This window comes from Drosophila eugracilis, unplaced genomic scaffold (assembly GCF_018153835.1).
Source record: "Drosophila eugracilis isolate 14026-0451.02 unplaced genomic scaffold, ASM1815383v1 contig_2154, whole genome shotgun sequence".
Taxonomy (NCBI): domain Eukaryota; kingdom Metazoa; phylum Arthropoda; class Insecta; order Diptera; family Drosophilidae; genus Drosophila; species Drosophila eugracilis.
Window position 1 is genome coordinate 1,693,505 of NW_024573038.1, and position 19,004 is coordinate 1,712,508.

General features: G+C 42.1%; 2 protein-coding genes across 6 annotated transcripts in view; one reads left to right on the forward strand and one right to left on the reverse strand.

The window, feature by feature from the left end:
• Positions 1-19,004, forward strand: part of LOC108108743 (receptor-type guanylate cyclase Gyc76C) — a 38,294-nt gene that overhangs the window by 15,528 nt on the left and 3,762 nt on the right. For 4 of the 5 annotated variants that reach the window (XM_017216890.1, XM_017216891.1, XM_017216892.1 and 1 more), the window contains 10 exons: positions 15,619-15,844; positions 15,911-16,108; positions 16,233-16,298; positions 16,949-17,161; positions 17,225-17,379; positions 17,451-17,673; positions 17,739-17,910; positions 17,978-18,138; positions 18,256-18,546; positions 18,614-18,946. In XM_017216890.1, coding sequence (XP_017072379.1) covers positions 15,677-15,844; positions 15,911-16,108; positions 16,233-16,298; positions 16,949-17,161; positions 17,225-17,379; positions 17,451-17,673; positions 17,739-17,910; positions 17,978-18,138; positions 18,256-18,546; positions 18,614-18,946 — 1,980 coding nt within the window. In that variant the 5' untranslated portion in view covers positions 15,619-15,676. Of the gene's footprint in view, positions 1-15,618; positions 15,845-15,910; positions 16,109-16,232; positions 16,299-16,948; positions 17,162-17,224; positions 17,380-17,450; positions 17,674-17,738; positions 17,911-17,977; positions 18,143-18,255; positions 18,547-18,613; positions 18,947-19,004 lie in introns of those variants that run through there. The other variant, XM_017216894.1, reaches the window with a different exon arrangement.
• Positions 12,128-13,602, reverse strand: LOC108108744. Its single transcript, XM_017216895.2, has one exon. The coding sequence runs from the start codon at positions 13,141-13,143 to the stop codon at positions 12,334-12,336; it is 810 nt and encodes a 269-aa protein (XP_017072384.1). The 5' UTR covers positions 13,144-13,602; the 3' UTR covers positions 12,128-12,333.

Below are 19,004 nucleotides of genomic sequence, written 5' to 3' on the forward strand. Positions count from 1 at the left end.
CTCTGTAAACGTTTATTTATTAGCAACTGTTATAGTAATTTACACATTTCATTCTCGGCTCTCATTTTCTCATTTTCTCATTTCCTCAGTTTTCTCAGAGCCTTGTCGGGTGTGATAGCATACAGCATGATATCTGTAAGCCAGTCGCTCGTGGAGACAGGCCAATATGCTGACATGGAGAACCACACATTTTATTAAGCACGATAAATTAATGATAATTTAAAGATAACTTTTATATAAACAATAAATTCAGTTCTCTCTGAATTTGCGCGATCTAAAAATAGCCACCGAGCAGTTACAAAGAACCGCGATTAGTAATGTGATACGTCGGCTGGTCGGGGCTCCATTGATACAGCGACTCTATATAGTCGTACATACATATGTATTTATATCGAAGCATTATTATGAAAACAGGAAAAAATTCGTTGTTTATTCATTAGGCTTGGCGGCGTGTGTGGGGGATAAAGCTGGAAACACAGACGTTTTTAGCCGATTAAGCCAAAGGTGTTAGCAGACCTCTGCCTCTGGGATTAGTCTAGGCAAACAGTCAAATCCGAACGGCCCAAAAATAGCCGGGATCTTTGTACAATATTTAATTAATTTTAGCCTGCTGCGACATCTGGTCAATATTTAAATTGTGTTTAATGGTCTTAGACTATTTGATTTATCAGTTTGATTCGAGAACGAGTTTGCCAGTTTTCTAATTATAGCTTTTATTTCTGGTTAAGAGCTTATAGATATAAATATTGATCAACTGCTATAAGAGCCGGTGTTTGTATTTGATTAATAAATAGAGTGGTTATAAAAAGCCATGTTCTTGACACTTTATAAGCTTTAATTTTGACTTTTGTCTTGTCAATTCAATCAGAAGCCAAAATCTGAATAGGAAGCTGCTGAACTCGAGCCAATAGCTTTAGTTCCTCCCCAGCTCCTCAGCTTCTCAGCTCCTCCCAACTATTCACTTTCATCGTAACACGGAAGTCACCCAAGGGCACCCAATTTCCATACAGCCGGCAGTCGCTGAAAGAGCTACAAAAACACGCAAAAAAAATAACAAACAAAAGTCATTCTTCTCGATATCGTCTACCGTTTCGATTCGGCTTGGATTCTCGTACAAAAAACCGAAATCTCTTGAAATGTATACAAGCCTTAGCTGTCATTATTCACGGGGCCAAGACGAAAGCAAAACAAAGCGCTGCGAGAATGAATTTGTTAAGCGGCAATTAAACGTCAATGGCAGCACTTGAAATGCGATTCAAAGACGATGGATCGCTTTTTTGTTGCTTTTGTTGTCGCCGTATTGGTATAGAGTGGTCTTATATCTGACATTTTCAAGTGATTATATTGCTCAAATCGATTTCGTTTCGCCCTCCGTCAGCTATTTGGGTTTGTTTGTCGACAAAATCATTTGGTTATCTTGAGCTCTTATCAAGTGTTTCGCCTCTACTTACCTACGTAGATGATTGTATGACAAGTAATTCTTTACGATTCCCGCTTTTCGTTTTTCGCCATCGAATCCACGAAACCGTTTACGTGTGTGATAGCACTTTGATTGGGAGTCGGAGGCGCCGGGTAATTAGCTTAAAAATATGTGTAAGCCCCCACTCGGAGTCATGAATGGAGATTCGAGTGTGGAGAAGGCGGAGGCGGAGGAGCCGCCGAGTCCATCAATCAATGGCAGTGGAACGGAGGCGACGACTTGGCTGCTCCGGCGGAACGTCGAAAACGTAACTTAACTGACTTTGATTGGCGGCGGAAGGGGCCTCTGGGGGTTACAAGTTCAATGGGGCCTATCAGTCAATGGGCTACTGGAGTCGACTCGAGTCAGCCCGCAATTAAATTAGCACAAGAAAAGTCAATTGCTGGTGGGCCGGGATAACGATCGTTCTTCGGACGAGGGCCTCTAATTACGGGGGTTTCAAGGCGAAGCAGAGCAAATATAGTTACCATTTGCGACAATTCAATGAGCCGACATATTTGTGCTAATTAAGGACTTATCAATATAGAATTTAAAGAAGTCTTGGTCTAGATAATTTATATAGATAATATTCAGTCTATTTAAATGATTTGTTGCTGATTATTGGCTGATGAGCTGGAATGTGTTAGGTGGGACTAGAAGAAGAACTTTCAGTTAGTAATCAAGGGATGTGATGTAATGCCGCTTTCGAAAAAGTTCCCCCAACTCTAGATCCGACTCTGTGTGATTCCCAAGTCTTTTATGGTCTGAATGAGTTTGGCTTGTAAAGGCATCGAGATTCTAAGAAATGTTATTCAAAAATTTTGTTAAGGAAGTTCTTAACCCACTTACCTTTATGACTAAATCTCTTATTGTTGAATAAAATATAATAGTATTAAGGGAGATTAAAGTGCAAATTACCAAAGCAGAATCCTCTTTAAAAGAACAAACCGCACTTGATCATTTCTAAGACAAAAGATCGCCACTTAAGTGTAATCGAAGTCTGTTAGAAAAGCCGACACAAATCCAATTAGGCTTAAAGAGTATTTGATTGGCCGTCATCATCGGTTAATTTGAGTAAATTCCAATTAATTGAATCTGGCAGAAAGGAAAAGCGAAGACAAAACAAATTGAAAACGACCACATCCAGTTTGGTCAGGTAGCATGGCTGGGGGCATCAATAAAAGTTGGCAGCTGAAAAAGCAGAAAACCATTTATCATGTAGTGTCAAATTTGAGGTTTGGAGTTTCGGCTTTGCTATCTTGTGACCTGGAAGTCAATGGCTATTGGTGGCTAGGTAGATTGGAAGGCCATAACGACGGAGCAGGGAGTAGGGAGAGAGGTGCCGCCAGCTGGGCTGGGCACGTTTCGAGATGTGCCTCTTTTCTAGGGAATTTTTTATGCGGCGATGGTAATCTTGGAAGACCTTAACTGCTTAATTAATGCGTTTTCGCTTTCTACTTTTCGGCTGTCGCGTGGCCAGACAATGACTAACCACAAAATAGAAATAGGTTTTTGTCTTCGCCCGCCCCTCTCAGCTCAGCTTATTGTGTTTTTTCTTCTTTTATTTCCATTTTTTGCCCGGCAATTCTTCTTGGGGGGTTAATTGAGAGAGACCGCCTGACTCGCTGGCTCGAGCTTGGCCGAGTTAGGCTGAGTAAACAAATTGCATTAATTTGTGTCTTATTATTTAATAACAAAATAAATAGACAACGAATGGCTAGAGTGCTGGCGAGTCTTGGGGTCTGGGGTCTCGGGTCTGGGGGGTATGTATTTAGCACTTTGCCGGCGCCGGTTGACGACCAATTATTTTAATTCCAATCAATTAGGGATCAAACGAGTTGCCTGGCGCCAAACCAGGATGAACCATCTTTTTGCGTTTACTCCTTAAATCCTCTACTTTTTTCCCAAAACCGCAGCTTGCTTGGCCAAAACTATTTGCCACTAAACGGTTTTCCCTTTTGAGTTGGCATTTTTCTGTCGTTGACATTTTTCAACGAATGCTGGGTTTTGAAGGTCCTTAAAGGAGGGACCTTAAAAGCAGCTTATGGATTTTGTTCTAGAAAATTTTAATTGCGGTTTCCCCGACTGTCAAGTGGTGATTATAGCCAGTGTTGTATTAAGAATCGAAAAAATTCCCTTTAAATTCCGAACGAATGACTGTCAAGGACTTGACAAGGATTTTCCAGATTTTTCCAGCTCATGGAATTCAATCGATAATTCAGGAATTAATTGCGCTTTTCCCTCTGTCAAGAGGTGATTATTATTTTTCAGATTCAGATATTGCCGGATTATTTTTGCAAAATTTCCCTAGGTAAATTATTGGAAAATAACCACAGACATCGGCTGTGGAAATCGGGCATAGACTCTCCCATGGCCTACCATTTTTCTACACATTTCAAATGTCATACTGACTGTGCAGTTTTTTTTTTTGTTTTTTTCCTTTTTGCATTTTCCCCACCCTACTTTTTTTTGCAAAACAAATTTGCTGTTCATTTATCGAAATATTTTCATTCGAAGTTCGATTGAGATTTTCATACGCAGTCGACGACTCAACTGTTGCTCGATAATATTATTCGGCAAACCATAAAACCATAAATTTCCTATTTATTAATGTGCACACACGTGTGTGTTAGCTGGTTGAGTGTGGCTAAAGGGGGAGTAAAGGGGGAGTAAAGGTGTTCGGAATCGATTTTGGTGGCGCCCAAAAATGAATATATTGGAAATGGCAAGAAAACCCGCTTGCCTGGCATTATAATGATTATGTTTATTGGAATTGAAGACGTTCAAGAGACTCCGACTCCTATTCCGATTCCGATTCCGATTTTTATCGCCCGGCTCCGGCTTGATTGTATGTTGAGTTGTGTATACTATTAGTATAATTTTATGTGCAAAAATATTCCAATCAAGCGGAGGCCAGGAGGAAGGCAGCTGGGCAGGCAGGGCAAGCAGGGCAGGGAGGGCAGTGCTATCAGCCAACACCCCAAAAATAAAACCTAGGTCGAGATAATGCCGGCACTGGAGTGCCTCGCCTGGCCGAGTCGAGTATAGTCAGTCCATCAAATGTGGGCTACGAATCTTTTTTTAGTCGCTGGCACTGCCGCGGCTACGGCTCTGCTGGCATGTGTAGACATTAAACTTATTAATAAAACATCGAGCCATATCAGCTGTGACTCTTAAGTTTGTCTAATCACTGGCTCTCTGCTCTGGGATCTTTGGCTTTGTGCATTGGATATCGACATGGGTCGAGAACAAATCGCTAATGGCAAATTAGCCGTTTGCATATCTCTTTGCCATTAATCGCCGCTGCTGCTGCTGTTGTTGTTGTTGTTGCGTTTTGCTTAAAAAAAAACAGAACAACAAATATATGGCCAGGCGGTACAACAACAAATGTTATTTTTAGCTTCGAGTATTTATAAATGGCCTTGGCGTTCAGCTCAGGGCCCAGAGGAGATATATGGCAGGTATATATAGTATATATAAAGAGAGCGAGAGTGAAGAATATGGAGAATCATATAGTCTGCCGCGATCGTCCCAGTTTTGTTTTATTCGTTTTCAAGGCTTATATTTCGGCACGCGTTATTTTGGCTTGATTTTTGTGCAGCTGCAGGTCATCGAAACGATAACATAAGGAGATTACTGCTGTTAGGGGTCAAACTAAAAAGATTTTTAAATAGTTTTACACATCTGTCAGTTAATCAATTAAGTAAATTGCCCATTAAGCATTTTATTCTAATCTCTAATAAGTACAATTATTATTGCAATTATATAGATGCCATATTTGTACGGCATTCAAAAGTATTACTTTAGATTACCAAGTTCAACAGGAAAGTTAAATTAATCTTATTAAATAGGAAATAGGAAACTTAACCTTTGAAAATAATTTATTATACTTAAAGATGTTCTCTGTTCCTGGATTTATCTAACGCATTTTCAATTTGCTGGCTGTCATTTTCCTTCAATATCCAGCAATTCCCTGCCATTTTCCCTCTACGAAACCCTTTAAAAGTTTCTCCCTTGGCCGGGCTCAGCATTCATTCAACCATCTTGACAGCTGCAACTCGAGGAGTCTACTACTCGATTCATGGTTACCCTTGACTCTTATCGCGCTCGCCCTGCACTTCATATATCTTTCTTCGACAAGAACTGTCGCTTTACATAATGACTTAATGGCTGAAAAGGGAACAATAATATTAATGAACAAGCGTTTCCTCCCAAGTGCTATAGGAATTATTACGTATACGCCGCATTGCACATGGGATGAGGGGCAAAAGATTTGAAATTAGTTTCGGTGGCTTTGGCTTGGCCTGGCGAAGTTGGAATGCTGACTCTCGGCCAAAGCAGAGAGCAGAGAATACGCTGGGATGGAATGAGCCATATAACTGGCCACTATAGTTAATAAAAATAATAATAATAATACCAGTTAAACCACTTTGCGTGCAATGGCAGACACAGAGGCAGCACCAGCAGCAGCAGCAGCAGCAGCAGGAGCAGCAACTTGCATGGAACTTGTTAAATTTTTAAACCCATCAAGACAACCCAGCCCCAAGTAGTCGTAGTCGGAGCCAGTCCATCCAGCCAGCCAGATAGCCAGATAGCTAGGCAGCCACCCTGTCACCCAAACAAACGCAAACTGGCCAAGATGGCAAGGACAGCTGAGGAGCAAGTGGCGAGCACACTCCTAAAAAAGTATCTTTTGACTATAAACAATTCATAAATCCAATCTGAAAAGATAATGTTTTAAAACGTCCTTCGAGGAAAATACAAGCCCCAAATTTTGTTTCTTAAAACGGCACATTTAAACTTTCTTTTGTTTTGAAACGAAAGGCTGTCACATTTTCTTTGAGTGCATTCATCCAGATGTTAGGCTGCCACGACGAGGCCACGTCGCGACGCATTGGCTGGGAATACTCTTGAGAGCCTGCGAAGGCATCATCGATGAAATAGAAAACATTTCTAATGGGCGGCGGGGCCAAAAGGAAGAGAAGCGTTGAAACTGGATAATCTTGATGGGCGAACTTTCTGCCTGCATTGATTAGCTCTGGAGGAGATCCAATTCAGCCAGAATATTAGTTGGGGACTCTGAGCAGTTGCGGTCAGGGCGAGTTCATTGAGTTAGTGCACTCGAAAAGAGAAATCATTTCTTAAGATTCAAATCTCTGCAAAAATGTTTAATATTTGTTATGAAAATGGTGATGGTGACACGTCATTCAAGGGGGAAAGTCGTGTTCATTTTAGATAGAGCCAAGTGATTGGAATTTGTCCTCTTTGATTTGCAGACTCGGTAGAATCCTAAAAATTCATGGCCGAAAGGCATTGTTGGATTTTATTTGCCAACTGAACGACTGAATGGATTTTCCCTCTGTGACTATTTTCGGGCGGAACGGAAATTCTCTTTCCTGTTGGCACTCAACCCTTTTTTGGGTAGGCAATCGAAGGATGTGGATGTGAATGGGGAGGAGGCAGATGCTCCGCTTCTAACAACAGATGAGCTTTGAGTTGCCGTTTGAGTTTGCCTCTCGTCTGTGCAACTCGGGCTGATTTGAGTTGTTGTGCTTTTTGCTGTTGTATTTTGTGCCTTTTGGCGGCCGTTGCACATGTGGCGCGTATTCAAGTATTTCCCCACGGTCTATTTTTAGAAAATCCAGTTTTTTGGCAGCACCAACACTGAGGCAGCTCCCAAGTCTGCTTTGCATGACAACCCGCGAGCAAGCGAGAGGGTCCGAGCGGAGATGGAGATGGCGATACCGACCTGCAGCACAGATTCAGATTGCAAGCTTCTCCTCCACTCATAACTCCGCCGCTCATAAATGTTTCACTTGGCGGCTGCCTTGTTGTCAGCGGAGTTCAGCTCAGCTCAGCTAAATTTTTGGCAACGACCTCAAAAGTCACTGCGAGCCCTTCACTTTCACACGACCCGAAGTTGCAGCCCGGACCCGCTCCCCAAAAATGGTTAGGACCAGTCGTAGCCCCGCTCCTATCCTTATCGTGGGGGTCTCTCTCTTTACACTTGCAAAATTCGATGTAGTTATGATTAAAAGTCTTATAGAACATGCATGTTTGACTAGACTTATCATTATTTGAAGTGCCTGTGATTTGCCTTGTGTATTTCATAAAGCAGATTAATAATGCAGATTGCTATCTGAGTAAACTGAATAGTCTCCCAGACATCTTTGCTCTGTGATAACTGTTTGCAGTGCACTTGCATCTTTCTCTTTCTGGCTTCGTTTGGGCTGTGTCTTGCTTGTTAAATGCCAAAGCTGCCGTCATGGGTTGTCTCCTTTTAAGGCCAACAAAACGGCGCCTCACAATGGGAGGAGGAGGGGGTCGCAGAGGCTGGAGTTTAAGTTGAAGCTGCGGCTCTCCTCCTTGTCTACAGCCCAACCTCATCATCATCAGCATCAGCATCGCTTTTGGTCTCTTTGAAAGTGAAATTTCAGTTTGTAACACATGTGCTGACAATGCAGCCACCATATTCTGGTCCTCATCCCGCTTAAGCGAGCCTTAACAATTTGCGAGTGAAGCGAGAACGATCTTAAATGGAAACACTTTCCCACTTTCCCACTTAGGAATTCAGTTTGACGAGAGTCATGTCTGTTGGTTAGCTGGATAATTTGTAACAATGAGAAAAGTAAGTCAGCAGGAGACTAATTCCTCTTCAAAACGTTAACTACGTTCTGCAGACTTCAGATGGAACTAATTAAACTTCAAAGCAGCGAATGTGTTGAGACTTGCAAAGTACTTTCTTGAATGACAATTTGGTGATGCGTTTGATTTTCTAGCAAGAGAAAGTTTTAAGTTATAAATTATGTCAAATAACTTGTCTTTAAAGCTGACTAAATAAAAATAAAACAAGAACAAACTAATAGCAGACCAAATCACATTGATTTCGTTTTAAATTGTTGCCACTCAGTCACGCTTTTACTTACAACCAATGCTTGAAATTGTAGAAATAAACTACACCTTTCTCACTACTTTTTTAGTTTTTGATGTTTTTTACCTTTAATTTATTCCGATAGAAAAAATGTCATTCAAACTAGTCACTTCATTGTGGTCATCAATGCATTCTCTTTAAAAATAAAAAATAATTGTGTTCTCTATATACATTTTCCCAATGCAAACATCAATGGCTTTCCACTCCATTCTTGTTTTTAGTTCCATTTTTCGATTACCATCTGTATTCTTCCATTATCTCAACAATGACATCAACTAGATTTCTATACCCCTCTCTGGTAGGGAATGTGGGTATGATGTGTTTATTAAAGAGTATGCGGAAGACAGGAGATATTAGCTGGAAACACTATTAATGCTTTTTCGGTATATAGCTCAGAGTTACTTGCACAGAATTCGAAGATTTTTGATTTGCGATCATTTAGTGAGTAAACTCAACGTCGAAACATTCGCCTGCTCTCCCCCCTCTTTCGAATTTCATTTTTTGTTCATGGACAAATTGAAGTTTTTGCATCATTTGGTTTTTTGTCTGTTTGCCCCCCTGAAATTGTTTTTGTTGCGGAGTTCTGTTTCACTTTCATTCAGCAAATTGTATGCTGGCTGTATTTGGTTATTGATGCTTGATTTCAATTCGAATCACGGACTGTGCTGCCCCGGCGAAGGAGGTGGCAAGTGTTTGGGAAACGACGGAAAGAAATGTTTGCAACAATTGAACATTTGGCCTGTGTGGTAATTTGATTGCAGAGGGCGATAGGAAATCAGGGACGTCCTGGTAAATGAATTTAACTGCTCTTCCGGGTTCATGAACCCTTAACATTCAGAAATACAGAGCAAACAATGAGTAGTAAGCAGCTTTAAGGTAATAATCTATATCATTTTTTTTTAAAGTAAGAAAATAACTAGTTTCTTGTGTTTGATTATCCTATAGAAACTATTCTGTATCCTGCTCTCTACTCTTGGCCATAGGCAATGCAATCAGCTCGTTTGACAGGAGCTGTCCGTTGCCATTCGCTCCTCCCTGAAATACCACTCCCCCGGTTCTCTGTCGCACGGAGTGTCCTTGCGGCAATGGAGCACCTATGACCAGGCCAAGATGGCCATTCATTTGTCATATCCGTTTGACAGGGTCCTGTTCCGCCCGTCCCACTCAACTTTCACTCGCCCGGTGAAGCGTAAAGTTTAAAGGCTTCTCCGTCATTCCCCATTACGGGAGTGGAAGCCTTCGCCCCTCTTCTAATTAGAAATTATCCTCTCACATTCTCTTTCTCAGTGAAAGCGTCTCACAGGCCGATGAAATCAAATTGCACATTTGGGCCCAATAATCTAACTAATGGTGGGCTAGCTAAGGCCCAGATGCCCAAGCTCAGTCCTACTCATAGGGGCCTTTGAACCCTTTTTCCAGGCTTTCACGCGTGGGTGTTGTGTGTTCTATGTGCGGTGAGATAATGTTTCACTGTGTGACAGTTTCTGGGCCGAGGGTTCTGTTGGTGTGCCCTTTTGTGGGGTTAACTTGTTGATGATTGATAGCAGCAAGAGGATTTAAATGGGCTGTCTCTCGGAGTGTGCGAGAATGTCCTTGAACTGATTGCCATTCAGGCGAATAACAAATCGAAAATAAACAGAACATCGAAAGGGAATTTAAAGTGAAAGGCTTGATTTTAAATATTAAGCTTAGGTTCTGAGCTTACTTACTTACTTACTTTTAATTTTAAAAACATATGACAAGAGGTGTAGTTTATTCCACAGCTAAAAGAAGAGATAGAGGCAGGGCTAGGTTACAGGATATACTTAAAGCTCTGTCGGTAAAAAGCACTCCTTAGATAGATTTAAATCTTTGTGGACAAATAATGTAGTTTCTTATTTCATTTTATATAAAAGTGTCACTGAAAGTTAATTTTGCTCATTTTCAACTAATATATAGATCATAAAATTAAAAAAATGTGTTTGTTAAGAAGGGAAATCAGTTTCTTTTGGCAACTACTTGATAAAAACCTGCCCCAATGAAAGCGAAACTCCGTTCCATACAAAACGTATCTCGATAAAGACATTAATTTAAGAGTCCAGCAACAGCGCAACACAAGTCTTTTGCCAGATGCGAAGATTGAAATGGTAGTGAAACTGGGAATGTGTCTATATGGTATATAGAACGTTACGGTGGTCTGGCGTGTGATAGATGTAGTTATAAAAACCCGGCAGTGAGTCAATGATGGCGATGTCGATGACAATTGTCGGTGACTGAGGCACGCACATTGTGATGGTGCGTGTTATTTGTGCCCCTCTGGGAAACCCCAGATTTTCTATTTCTCGAAAAGCGCTGTTGCTGTTGCCCCCTCTCCGGGGAACCCCCTTGGTGATGTTTGTTTGTTGAAATATGTAATGTCGAGTTGGTTTATCCGCTGGCCAATGGATTGTCGTGTTTGCGTCTGGTTTCTATTTTTAGCATGCAGGTTTTATTTATAGACAACCAGACAAATTGTACGCAAGTGTGTGTATACACACGTGCAGCAGCAAACAACTTCGTCTGAAAAGTGCAATAAAGACGGATCCCCGCCCCAAACAAAAAACACAGAAAAAACCCCACTGCAACTTGTTGCGCTGTGTGAAAGAGAGGGGCATAAACCCAGAGAGAAGGAGAGAGAAAAAGAGAGCATCTTATTAAGTGTAGTAAGGCCCACGTTGCGGCTACGCGATTTGTATTTTTCATATTACACAACTGGTGGCCGTTTGTTTGTTGATTACAACTCAGCTGCACTGCTCTTGCTCTTCCTCTCTCTCTCTCTCTGGCTCTCTCCCTCTCTTTAAAGTTCTCTCGTCTTTCTCTGCTTCTCTGTTTTGACTTCTCTGGCTGCTTTCCACATTTAACGTTAAACGCTTTATCACGTCTTGCGCCTCGGTTTTCGATTTGTTTTCTCATATTTTCTTTGATATGTGATTCTATTTTTAGACTCCTCTCCGCTCCGCTCCTCTCCCTCTACGCCTTTCTCTCTGGGCTCTCTGTTTACTTTATAAATATTTAAATTGTTGTCACGTACTAAGTTCTTAATAGGTTACGTTATGTGTTTATTTAACTCATTTTGATTAGAAGTCGAGAAAAATACAGCAAAACCACACGCGCCCTGCACACTCTCTCTCTCCCTGTCTCTCTATCTCTCGATTCCCGTTACAAAGTTCAACTCTAACTCTTGTTTTCCTTTTTCTTGAATTTTAAAGCCATTAAGTTAGCAGGGAGGCCAAATAGCAGTAGCAGGGAAAAATCCCCCACGCAGATGTTCGGGTCTCTTAACTTAATTGTTTACTCAAGTGTAATTGGGTAACAGAAATAATAAATAAGCAAATATCAACAAAAACGCACACAGCCACACACAGGGAAGGTAAATACGTGTTCACAACTAAACACATTTTAGTGTCACTTTTTAGTTCGCTATAAGTTAGGAGTTTAGTTTTAATACCACTTGCACGAACGTGCTGGGAAAAGCTCAAATTGCGTATTGGAATTTCGCAAAATTGGTTCAGAATCAAATCGCAGCACTTACTAAATTGAAAGCTGATTAAGTGACTTGCAGAATCATATTTGATTGATTCTTAAAAGATCTGAGCTAATAGAATTGGCAAATAAACGAGATAATCCATGGCAGTGATGCTATAACTAGATCTTTTCAGCGACAGTGAAAAACTTCCAAAGTTGCCCATCTAGTCTATGAATTGAGAAAGCGAAAAGCATTTTTGTTCGCTATTTATTCGTTGTTGGTCAACTGAAAATTTTGATTGCAGTTTTTAAGCGCCCAAAAATACAAATTTGGCTATATGAAATTTGAGATTTTGGGATTGAAAAGTCCCTTCCATTCGTTCCAAAGTTCTGGCCCGATCCAAGATCTATTTCCTTAAAAGTAGATGGCGTACTGAATGGAGTTCCTTTGGCATTTTGATTAATGTGAGGGCCTGGGAATGTTCATCTTAAGCGGCTTCTTCAAGTCCCCGGCTATCTTTTTAATGGCCGGCGGGATCCGTTTGGCCACACCCGGCTGGGAGCTGAGGAAGGAGATCTCGAAGAGCGAGGGCCGGCTGGAGTAGACGTTGTGCAGCATGCTTATGAACCAGAAGAGCAGATCGTCCATGTTCTGGAGCGTGCACTGGGCGAAGACGGCGCCCGCATCCCGTCCATGCTGGTGCGAGTCGAAGAGAGCGACGATCGAGGCCCGGAAGTCAAAGGTTACCATCACTGTTCGACTGTCCGCAATGATGGCGGCGAAAAGATGCGAGGGCATGTTGTCACGCACGCTGGCCTGCTGGAAGACCTGGAGTGTGATCTGGAAGATCCGCGACAGCTGCACGGCCACGTTCCGGTTGTACATGGGACTGCTGGGATCGGCCTCCATGTGTGTGTAGAACCACTCTTCCAGCCGGAAGTTAATCTTGTGCTGCGACCGAATGGCCGCGATCGCATCCGGAATGTTGAGGTTGAGATTCCTGGCCTGGGGCGTGTTGGTGGTGATTACATTGTGGTACACATTGTTTCCATCGTTCATGGCGTTGCCGAAGAGCTCCCATCCCCGCATTGGCAGATCAGAGACCCTGTGATAAAACCTATCCGCCTTGGCCACCTTGTCGGCCAGGATCAGGGAAATGAGGGTACAGGAGTTGGTGCCGCTCTGCTGAAACTCGCCAAAGCGCGACTGGCAGAAGTCGCGCGGAAACCACCAGATGTTCAGGTTGTCGATCTGCTCGTGAATGGCCATGGCGCCGGGTCCTTTGACGATCGGCGATCCGCGAGAGCTTCCCGGATCTTGTGCCCTGTGGCGTTGCAATATTAGGCTCCTGGTGCTCCGGAGACCCAGTGGTAAACCCGACCCTGGCTCTGTCCCTGAAGTGCCGCTGTCACATAGTTCACGAATGCAACGACCCCTCGGCTTCAAGGCGAACGTGTGGATATGGAGTTTGATCTGGGGATCCCCCTGTCAGCAGCTTTAGGCCCTCGGATTCGGAATCGAACTCAGGTTCTTCAGGTGCACCAGCGACCACGGTGGCGACTCCTCTCCAGTACGCTCTAAGGACGGGCTCTGAATTTCAAGTGAACATCGAATTTTGAGTGCCTTTTGCCGGAGGAGCGTTCGACGGGAAAAGGTAAAAACTTTCGAGTCGGAAAAACAAAAAATTTCTAGACCAACAACTGACAAATAACGAACATGATGTGGGATTTGAGACCGAAGGGGATCTAAACATTGAATATAGTACTCATGTGACGTAATTCGAAAAGGGATTGTTAGCATATAAATATTGATTATGGATTTTCTATTTTAATTAATCTCTAGACTCTTAATTGTAGTGTCTAACAAAGGAAAGAGTTTAGGTATTAATAGAATACTTCGCCATTGCTGTGAAACACATTTTAAGAGTCATTTGGTAAGCTTAGAAGCTCATTAATAAAACTCCAATGGTGATGAATAGTTTCTCTCCCGCACTACGATTATGTAAGCTACGTTTTTTAAATTTAGCTTTTGATTATACGCTGGCTGATTTGGTAATCAAGATTCTGGGAAATGGCCTTTTTCATATCAACCGCAGTTTAGCTGAACTATTTTTAAATTCCATTATTTTCGGGTTCTCGGAAGCGCGTTTCGCATTGTGTCAAAATGATGCGCAAATATTTAACAGTGGTGCCCACATTTAGATAGACCAACCAAGTAGTTCTAATTTTAAATTGCAACATTGGCGAAAAATAAACAACTTCAAGAAACAAATACGCTCTGTGAAGTGTGTCGGAAATGCTAATTTATGGCGCCGCGAGCATTCCGCCGATTATTGTTGATTGAGTTTTTGGGGTGCTAGAAAGATTACCAAACTACAGGGAACTGCAGAAACTTAGATTCTTAGGTATTTTAAGTTATGGAATTCCCACGAGTTTTCATAAGACAAAAAGCCAGTTAAAAGGAAAATTGTCGTAGAGATTTACGATTGGTTTTACTTTTTCCAAAGTTTGTATATTTAAAGCAATGAAACCCACACGCAGGTCCCTATTTTAAACTCATTAAAATTGATAATAAATGCATTAAAAGTGTAAATATTTAGCCCATTGTGATTTCATAAAAATTAATGATTCATTTTCCTGCATAGCAGTTGACAACTTCTTTAAAATTAACTGAATTAAATGCTGAATTATAATTATAAAAATTCCCCTCCATTGCGCTTAACGCTGGCTTTGGAATTTCTTTTATTCTCTTAATTAAACTTACACGTGAGCTTGTTAAAAAAAAAGGACGGCAAACAAGGATGAGCGACGCCATCATCCAACCGAACAGTTCCGTAATCCAATCCCATGGAATAAGCTTTCATTCCTGCGCAAACAATCAGGACAATGCTAGGATCCCAGGCAGTGGCAGTGGGAGTGGGAGTGGCTGTGTTTGCGTGGGCAGGGATAATAACAAACAAATGTCTGAAACAAAATAGCCAGCGATATATATTTAATGCCTCAAACGAAATTGCATAATGACAAAATCAGCGCATGCATAATTAATAATAACAAGCTGTGCACACGGCATTACGAGGCTGTCCATGTGGATGGAATGAATGAAATTCCTGGATGAAAGAGGCCTCCCTAGTAAGCTACTTATCACTGATTCGTCCCTAACTCTAGTGGCACACAGACTGAAGTCTAATTAAAAAATTCCTATGCTCGTTTCGGCTGCCGAATGGTCAACGATATTGAAGTTTTCCATTTCCACATTTGACATTTTCTTGCGTGGCCACTTGTCAAGCATCGTGTTCCCAGGACAGGGCTCTGGCTTATTGATAAACAGGAAAAAAAAATCAATTTTCTTTATATAGTCTTAAAATGTTCTTCTATTTTTTATTAAATAATGTAGTTTTGATTTGAGATTAAATGTTTAAATTAGTATTTATTTATGTATAAACGGACTTAGATTGATCCAGATTAGTTTTAAGTGCAAATTGGAAGATTCTTCTCTGTGTGTATGCTGGCCGGTTGGTCTGCTCTCCAGCTTCTTTGCCTTCCAGCTCTTTCATCTGAATCAAGCCAAGTGTCTGAAATGCGTTCAGAATGCTGTTTTCTATTTGTGTTTGCCTTTGTCAAACATGCATTTTATTATGCAAAGGGGTCCTTGGCAGTTTCAATTGCATCCTCACTTAGTTTTAGTTTCTGTCTCTGCTCCCCGTGCTGATCCTTAACCCCTCTGCTCCTCTTCTGTTTGTTGCAGTGTGAGAATCTGTTGGGACCCATAGGCGTCGCGCTGAACGGCCCCGGCCTAAGGGGCCATGACGCGTTGGCCCTTTAATCTACTACTCTTGCTGTCGGTGGCAGTCCGCGACTGTAGCAATCATCGCACCGTCCTCACAGTCGGCTACCTAACGGCCCTCACTGGCGAGCTCAAGACGCGCCAGGGACTGGCCATATCCGGTGCCCTGACTATGGCCCTGGATGAGGTAAGTACAGGTTATATAAAACAGTCAAATCAAACTATCGCTAAATCAATCTCATTCCAAAAACAGGTCAACAAAGATCCTAATCTGCTGCCAAATGTAGTGCTGGACCTGCGCTGGAATGACACCAAGGGGGACACGGTACTGGCCACCAAAGCCATCACCGAAATGATATGCGATGGCATCGCAACCATTTTCGGACCGGAAGGACCATGCTATGTGGAGGCCATCGTCTCGCAGAGTCGAAACATTCCAATGATTTCCTATGTATGTATTTCAAGCGCCTGATTCATGATGCCCTGCCACGGCAGCAGACAATTTCGCGCAACGCATTTTTCATGCAACTAAATTTCTTATTTCACGGCGGTTCCTCTGTTTTCCTTTTCGATAGAAATGTGCAGAGTACCGTGCATCCGCCATACCGACATTCGCCCGCACCGAACCGCCAGATACGCAGGTGAGTAAACACAGTGGGCAACAGGTGGATGGGTGGATAGGTGTATGGGTGGGAGGCCCTTCTTGCGGTGGCTTTGTGACTCGACAGGGACAGCTATTTAGCCTTGGATTATCCTCAGAGCGGAGACAACAAACGGCAAAATTAAGAGGAGAAAGCAATGAGAAGAGATACTCGCAAGACAAAAGAAAATTCAACGTTTTACCATTGCGGCTAAAAGAAAAAATATTTATATAGTAGAAACTCGAAATATAAAAATTCTTTGAATTTTTATTTATACGTTAGGGGTGGGAAAAGCAGTAAGAAAGAATAAATACAAATACTTGTTGCTTTTAAAGCAGTTATTAAATATTTAAAAATTTATTTTATTAAAGAAAGTAATACAATGAAATTATGTTAAAAATTTGTACTTTCCAATGGCCGTTTTAAATATTTAATTTAATTTACCTAATATGTTAAATATATTTCAATCAAAATTGCATTATATACACATAATATATCTTAACTTATTTGCTTTCCCTCCGTCGTATGTTAAACTAAAACAAAAGCCAGTGACATGTGTGCTGGTCTGGCCCCGCACATTCCTGGTAATCCTTTGACATTTCTCTTGATGCACAACTCACATGGCGGACTTCGCTTTTTGCATTTTTCAGGTCGTTAAGTCGCTGCTCGCCCTTCTCCGATATTATGCGTGGAACAAGTTCTCCATTCTGTACGAGGATGTGTGGGGTCCGGTGGCAGACCTGCTCAAGGATCAGGCCACTAAGCGGAATATGACTATAAACCACAGGCAGGTGTTCATGGACAATCGAGCCAAATGCTGTGAGCAGATGATGGAATGCTGTCGCTCTGGCTATTGGTATCAGGTGAGCTTTGATTAAGATTAAAGTCGCTTTCCCGTAATATCTGTTTGTGATTTCCCCTAACAGTTAGTGCAAAACACGATGAACCTCACGCGGATCTACGTATTTCTGGGAGCAGCCAATAGTCTGGTGGACTTTATGAGCTCCATGCAGACCGCTGGCCTGTTTGCTCGTGGCGAGTATATGGTGATCTTTGTGGACATGATGGTCTATTCCGAGAGGTAATAGGCTTCTGCAAATCTGTTAGATTCAATCAGTTTTACAAGTACTTTGTGGTGAATCCTTATTCCAGAGAAGCAGAGAAGTACCTGCGCAAAGTAGATCAAATAGCACAAATGTCGAATTGCGAAACCACGGAGAACTTCAATCAAATGGCCCGCAGTCTGCTCGTCGTAGCCTCCACGCCTCCCACAAAGGACTACATACAGTTTACAGAACAAGTCCAAAAGTACAGCTCGCAGCCTCCGTTTAATCTATCGATTCCCAAGCTGTTTGTCGATAGTAATTTTAGCAAGGTAAGTACCTTAACTTAGCTAATAACCTTAGCTTTTTAACCTATATTTTACCTCTTTATGTTTAGTTCATATCGATATATGCCGCCTACCTGTACGACTCGGTGAAGCTGTATGCCTGGGCTGTGGACAAAATGCTGCGCCAGGAGACCCGAGTGCTGACAGATGAAGTGATCTTTGAGGTGGCCAGCAACGGGACTCGAGTCATCGATACCATAATCAAAAACCGTACTTATATGAGTGGGTTTTCCATTGATATTTGCATTTTGAAAAATATGTTTAATTATTGTTCAAATCCCACATGAAGGCATCACTGGATCCAAGATCAAGATCGATCAGTATGGCGACTCGGAAGGTAACTTTTCGGTCCTGGCCTACAAGCCCCACAAGTGGAATAACTCCAATAACATGCCCTGCAACTATCACATGGTTCCTGTTGCTTACTTTCACCAAGGCGAAGAACATCCAGTGAGTGAGTCGTCTTTTTTTTCGTTTGCCTTTTCGATTGGTTTCCGCTTATCTTGCGTGCCTCAAAAACTTTCATCTTAACTCATTAAATTCCGTTGATTTTCTTGTGTACGACAGGAGTACAAGCTCATCAACGGCTCCATAGACTGGCCATCGGGCGGTGAGAAGCCAGCGGATGAACCGATGTGCGGCTTTGCCAATGAGCTCTGTAAAAAGGATGACACCCACTACACGTCCACTGTTGCCGCCGTGGTTTTGGGCGTGCTTCTCTTTTGCTCCGGTGTGATCACCATGAGCATATATCGAAAGTGGAAAATAGAGCTAGAGATCGAGGGTTTACTCTGGAAGATCGACCCAAACGATATTAAGGGGTATTCTGGCAATGAAATTGTGTCCTCTCCCAGTAAGGTAAGAGAAGACTTCTAATTTGACTTTCTAAATTACATATTAAGCTAAGCCATTGTTTTTTTCACAGATCAGTGTGATGAGTGCCCAGAGCTATGGTTCCCGCTGGACCAACCAGTTTGTGACATCCACTGGTCGCCTGCGTGGCGCTGTTGTCCGTATCAAGGAGTTGAAGTTCCCCCGGAAACGTGACATTTCCAGGGAGATCATGAAGGAGATGCGATTGCTCCGCGAATTGCGTCACGACAACATCAATAGCTTCATTGGCGCCAGTGTAGAGCCCACACGCATACTTCTAGTCACCGATTACTGTGCCAAAGGCAGTCTTTACGATATCATAGAGAACGAGGATATCAAGCTGGATGATCTATTCATTGCCTCACTCATTCACGACCTCATCAAGGTGAGTAGAAATCTCAGAGGGCCTTAAATTGTTAAACCATTTCCAATATCCTTTTTAC